Here is a 6,706-nt window from a genome sequence, read left to right as displayed (position 1 = left end):
CCAGAAAAAAAAACCTGTAAGAAAAAAAAAAAAAAAAAAAAAAAAACCCTAAAGCAAGGAGCTTAGGATCTTAGGTGCATCTGTCTGTAGGCCGTACCATGTAATTCTCTTCCTTCATTGGATAAGTGTTAACTTAGTTTTTGTTGTTTGCTCTTTTGCTTTAAATATTCTACAAATTATCATTTATGCAGCAAGGTGAGTGTTATATTGCATGATATGCATTTATCTTGCCCCAAATTTTTCCAGTACTGTACAAGATAAAATAATGCCTATGGTATCATCTCTCACTTTTTTATACACTGTGATCTTAGCACAGTAGGGTACTACAGAGACCTTCCAAGTGTTCTCCTGACTTTCCTTCTTGGGCCATTTCAGTATCCTGTGATTTGTTTGTTTTGATTACTGACCCATGGTTGTCCTGTTTTATTCTAATTTCCAGAAAAACTATGTCCCAGTATTAGATTATTGCAAATAACTGTGTAAAACCAATGTATGATTCTGCCTTCCTTAATATTGATATTTACTGAGCAAATGCTTTTTTTTCTTTTTTAGTTTTAGGACAAACACAAACAAAAAAATAGAGCATTTCTCATGAGAAGTTTGGTAGTTTGGCAGATTTCTAATTCTTGAAATTCATCTCCTTGAACCGTCCAATGGGGAAGAATAATATAATACAAACACATGTTTTATCTTCTCATTAAATAATTTTATCTTATTAAAATAAGCTTTTTTTTTTTTTTTGTTTTGTAGAGTCAGCTAAGTACCCATCATTTATATTTAAATACTGGTTTTTCTTGTTTGTTTTGTAAACTGAGCAATCAAACACCGTTGGGTGGTCCTGGCTTTAATATTTTATCAGCCATTTCAAAATTAAATATAAAAATAAATCCTTTGTAGGAGACTTGCATCTTGATTTTTTCTTTATTACAGTTGAAGTGTAAATAATAAAGACAATGTAAAACCTTCCTCATGTCTAATATAAACTGGGCCATAGCAACTTGCCCTATTTTTATTAGGTTTTGAAGGTTTTTGTGGGGCTTTTTTTTGTTGTTGGTTTTTTTTTTTTATTTTTTTTTTTTATGTACAGTAGAGTGGTGTCTGTGTAAGTGTTAACTGTAGTGGGATTTTGTCCAACAAGCCTGAAATTTATACTTTGAAATAAACTACTGCGTTTTTAACATTCTGAGTACTCTGATTCATTCTGATTATTCTTGGCCCTTGTATTTTTTTCTTTTGCAAATATCCAGCCTTGTCTAGAATAACCCATTATACTTTCTAAAATACGGCTTATTTAACATACTTAACAATTTTGCCTCCTAAACCGTATATAATTCACCAACATTGAAAGAAAAGTTGTTACACATAGTTGCTAGCAAATTGGATGTGGTATTTCTGCCCAATGGGAGACCACAGTAGAGTTTAGAATATTGTATGCCTAACCTGCACCATAAAGAGTCTGAACTAGTGCCTGTTATTGACCAGAAAAATCACTAACTACATTTCTGATAGAGATTGCTTTAAAATGCAATTCTGATACCTGTAGGGCTTTGTCTTTAAGCATATCCAGCTAGGGGATATGCTAGGAGAGACATGGGAAGAATATACATTGTTATGGTCCAGTCCTGGTGCAGCACTCTTCTAACTCCATGAGCTTAGACTCAGTCTTGAGCACAACCACCCTCAGAGATGTCATCCTTGCTGGCAGTCTTAAAAGGAGAATATGAACTGTGATGAAGGAGAGAGTAGTTTCTGCCATATCTTCTTATAAATTACTTTATATGCTGAAGCCCAATGTTATCATATGTGATATTTCATTTAGTGTTCCCCTATAGTGAATGCTTATTTAAAACAACACAGTGAAAAATGACATTGACAAAAGTGACTTTAATATATTTTATTAACAGTAATTTTTACAGGAAAAACTAAATAATGCCTTTGTTATCTTCTTTGCCATTTTCTATTTCCTTGTGTTCCTCATCTCCCTCTTTCATTTTATGTCAAGTTTCAAAACTGGTTTCATGGTAATAAAATCAAAATTGTAGGCCTCTGGCATGCCCTGGTGGACAGTTTTGTTGAAGCGGTTCCAGTGAAAGACAGGGAGGCCATCTTGTACTGTGGGACCACTAATGGCATAGGCTGTGTACTGAGAGGCTAGGTAAATATCTGCCACCTGGAAAGAGAGAGGAGAGGGTTTTATTTTAGAAAACCATTTGGAAAAAATGAATAAACACATGGCCTGTTCCCCACTTCTCTAAAGTGGGGTTTGGAGTATCTAAATTTTCTTGCAAATAAAATGTTCTTGCAGGCTTCCACCTGATTTTATATGATAGACTTTTCTATATGCAATTGGCACATATATGTGAATTCATTAGTAGTATTAACACTGTAGCCAAAAGTGCAATCTGTAGTCAGATTACTCCTATTCAGAATTCTGACTCCAAAACTTACTGAAAAATTGGGCCAGCAGGTTATGTGGTGGTTAAGGCGCTAGCTAGATCCCACATGCTGACAACACAGTGTGAATCCCCTGGAATGCGCCTGCCTGCCCAAAATTCTGAGAGGAGATTGGAGAAGGGACTTTGGCATGGTCATCGCCTCTGGGCAATCATTTCTCACTTTCTCTCCCTCTCTCCTGTGAGTGCTTGTACCCTATGGGAAAAATAGAAGTAAAAGTTACTAAATACCTTTATGACTCAGTTTTCTCTTTTAAAGTGGGCTAATAACTTTATAAAATTGTCAAGAGGATTAAGGAAAACAATGTTTAGAGCAATTCCTTGAATATGTTAAGTCCTCAATAAAGTTGTTAATAAGAGAAGTAACATGATTTTTAAAGTAGAAAGAACTTACTATAAAAAAATTAGGACTATGGTTATCAGGGGAAAAAATGAACATCGGGTAGCAGCAAATCTTTTTTTTTTTGCAGCAAATCTTAATCATAGAGGGGAAGAAAAATTTCCTAACTTCTGATTTTCTTCATGTTCAAAATGGTACTAAAGAACTTACATAATAAGAGAAGTAACATGATTTTTAAAGTAGAAAGAACTTACTATAAAAAAATTAGGACTATGGTTATCAGGGGAAAAAATGAACATCGGGTAGCAGCAAATCTTTTTTTTTTTGCAGCAAATCTGAATCATAGAGGGGAAGAAAAATTTCCTAACTTCTGATTTTCTTCATGTTCAAAATGGTACTAAAGAACTTACATTTTAAAAATATATTCCTACACAGAAATGTTTTGGATGAAAATATGGCAGGCTCCCTCTTTTCAAAAGTGAAATTTGGCTGTATATATTCTTAAAGGTTTTTGACGAAAAGATGGCAGGCTCACTGGTTTCCTAAGTGAAATTTGGCTGATGAAAGCTTGGTTTGGGTTCTCTGCTTCAGAGCAGCAGAGGTAATTTTCTTTGTATATTCTGGGGTGGATATAATTCCTCACACAGTTTTCCAAATGTTTGCAAATGCCATTAAAAAGAAAATACGAAAAGTATTCATTGGGCTTCATGTGTGTTGGGTACTCTTATTACAATTGCTTCCTGCTCCATTCTCCTCTGAGAATTTTGGACATGCACGCACACACGCCTGGTGTGAGTTTGAAGCTGCCGTGTCCTGTCCAGGACTGAACTGTGGTCAGCCATGTGGGAGTCCAGCAACATAACAATTATGCCATCTGTTGGTCCTTTGCTTTTTTTTTTTTTAATGATTAGGTTTTTGCCATAGAATTCTCACACTTGGCTAAAGAGAGACTACAGAGAAGAAAAGTTAGAAATCACTTTTCCAAGGGGGCTGGCCATGCTATAACTCTTCATTGTCCCTTCAGGATTTGGGGCACATGTGCACAACATTAGTGTGATTTTCAAGCCACCGGGGCCAGGACTCAAACCATAGTCAGCCATGTGGGAATCCAGCACCTTAGCCTCTATGCCACCTGTTGGCCCCATTTATTTATTTTTTTTAACATTACAAGACAATTGAGTAAAGCTAAAGCTTTGCCATCATCACATAGCTAAACAGTAGGTTAAACTACAATTCAGACTATTGCATCTCCATTAGGTATTAGGCTGAAATGAAAATAATGTGTAGGTAAGGTTTGCTTTCCTATAACTTTGAGCCAAAGAGAACAGTTAAGTCTGCTCCTCCCAGATTTCTTACAGAATTTAGGACAGGCCGTGTAAATGAAAAGACATGTGCAGCCAAAACTACAAAAGGCTGTGGTAGAATGATTTTAACCACCAACCAGATGACTAACTTATACCCTTGGATATCTCTAAACCCCTGGGCTATGCAGATAAATTATTAATAACCAGCTCACTGAGGAGAAAAGGCTCTCATTAGTACTGTTTGTTGATTGCCATAGTGTAAATACTCCTATTATGGCTGATTTTGAGCTGTCAGCATGGTATCAACTGACTAACAATTGGTTCTTACCTCTGTGAGCAAACTTCAGCACACCACTGCAAACCTATATATTACCTATGTTATGTGAGACTCTGAAGCTCTTACCAGTGCTTTGGGCAGTCAGGCCAAAACTTGTTCCTTCTGCTAAATTCAATTCATGTTTAATGTGAAATCACACTGTTTTCAGTAAGATGTTCTTTGGACTTTGGACCCATCTGGTAAACTTACCACATTATTGTTATCATCATGATTGTGTACTTTAAAAAATAGCCAAGTACTCTTCTAAACATTCTATAGATATTAAAAGTTTATTCTTAGTCATAACACCCTGAAAGGTAAGTGCTGTTATTTCCATTTTATAGATGAGGAAATAGAAACATTACAAAACTATGTGATTTACTATTAAGTGGCAGAGCAAGGACTTGAATGAAGTTAAACAAGAGGACTTACCACCAGAATTGGAAAAGGCTGGTTCCTGAATTAAGTTTATAGTGAGATATTATTGTGCTTTTATAAACTACAAAACCCTCCTCAGCTTTGTCTGAAAAGGCCTATGTGATGGTGGAAATTAAATCCATAAGCCAATAGGATGTTACCTTTGTGTCATAGCAACCTCCAGGACTTGGGTTAGGTGAGTTTAAGTCCTCACGGCAGCAGATGGTATTACAGGGGTCACCTTTACTGTAACGGTCCTTTTTATAATCTAGGAAATAGATGGTGATGGGGAAAAGGGTTAGCATTGGCTGTTCTTAGATACACTTACCCAAGGACAGTTTTTGGACCTGTTAGAGTATGTCCCCATAGGCCTCAGCCCAACCTGATCCCAGGTACAGACGTCTCCCTTGGCTTGTATTAGGAAAGAGCAACTGTGGGTCCTCTGCCCCAGGCCCAGCCCAGCCTCAATACCTTGCACAGTGAAAAGAGGATGGAAGAGAGAAGAAGATAAACGTGCATCACTTTTTTCCAACAAAAGAAAGAAAACTTGACTTCGATACTGTTCATCAAAAATAAAGTTATGAATGCTTTAAATTTTATTAGCTGCTTTTTTATCCTTGGAAGAACATCTGTGTTTGGAAAAATGACAAACAAAAAACCCTGCATAGATTATTTCTTCTGTGTTTTACATATAATTTTTCAATTTAAAAATCTGTAGATTCTTCTTGGTCATTTTATAAAAGGCCAAAATTTTATGTATTGAGCATAAAATATGTATAGTATTAATTGCATACTAAATAAATTTAACATCTTATAATTTCTTCTAGTACAGAGATGATAAACTTACATGGATTCTTTATCCATGGGGAAGAAAAGGAGTTTTGAAGAGTGATTCTTGAGAAATGTGCTACGTACTGTTGTATCGCATGATATATTTCATGGATTCCATGTCAGTCACTTTCCCTTGGTCACGCCGGAAGATTTTGGCTCGTGGAGCTAAATCGTAAGAAAAGTCCAAACCCAGCTTCTGAACTAGCAGTGGATAACCACTCCAGTTGTAGATTTTATCATGGAAAGGAATGTTGTAGGAGGGCCAGTATCCTGATTGGGAAGGGAAGGACGTGTGGGATGGACAGGGAGACAGAAGAGAGAACAAAAAGGGGAAGTTATTAATGATGATTTATTTTGAAAATTGGCACAAGTGTCACATTGTATAGAACATAAAGCTTTTAATGTGAACCCTGGCAGACAAACAGTCTTTTAAATTTCCGGAATTGATACACCTCTAAATTACTTTATTAGGGGAAGCAGAGCATCATAAGTACTGGGTTTGCACCCAAATTCTTTCTGAAAAAAATTTTTTTAAATGTTTATTTATTGTTACTATTTTTAATGTGATACAGGTCACATGTGCTCACCAAAGAGGGAGAAGGAAAGTGAGAAAGCAAGCTGCTGGGTCTGGGACTTGAACTATATATAGTCAGCCATGTGGGAGTTCAGCACCTTAACCACTACACTACCAGCTGGCCGCCCACCCAAATTCTTAACCTATAAGCCAGAAAGTAATATTACTCTCTATAGAGTAAAATGAAGTAGAATGCAAAGTGGCCTAGAGAGCCCTTCTAAGAGAATTTAATTACTAAAATGCCGTTAAGATAGTTCACAATGTGGCCCTGAAAGGGAAGGCACTGGGGGGAGGGGTGTGATATGGGATAGTGGAAGAAAACCTGAATTCTAGTCTCAGGGCTGAATTAGTGACTCAGTTAACCTCATTAACAAAACTTTTGTTTGTGGTGAGGAGGTAAAAGTTTGTAATGTGAGGAGGTTGAGGGGGCTGCAAATTTCTTTTTTAAGATTCCAGCAGACTTTTTTTTTT

General features: G+C 36.4%; 1 protein-coding gene across 1 annotated transcript in view; it reads right to left on the bottom strand.

Moving 5' to 3' along the window:
* Positions 1-1,879: 1,879 nt before the first annotated feature.
* Positions 1,880-6,706, bottom strand: part of PLBD1 (phospholipase B domain containing 1) — a 69,974-nt gene continuing 65,147 nt past the window's right edge. The window contains 3 exon segments of the mRNA XM_006169967.1: positions 1,880-2,170; positions 4,992-5,098; positions 5,746-5,931. Coding sequence (XP_006170029.1) covers positions 1,988-2,170; positions 4,992-5,098; positions 5,746-5,931 — 476 coding nt within the window. The 3' untranslated portion in view covers positions 1,880-1,987.

Source organism: Tupaia chinensis, unplaced genomic scaffold, assembly GCF_000334495.1.
Source record: "Tupaia chinensis unplaced genomic scaffold, TupChi_1.0 Scaffold147869_1, whole genome shotgun sequence".
In the NCBI taxonomy this organism is placed as follows: domain Eukaryota; kingdom Metazoa; phylum Chordata; class Mammalia; order Scandentia; family Tupaiidae; genus Tupaia; species Tupaia belangeri.
This window is presented reverse-complemented; position numbering and strand designations above follow the sequence as displayed.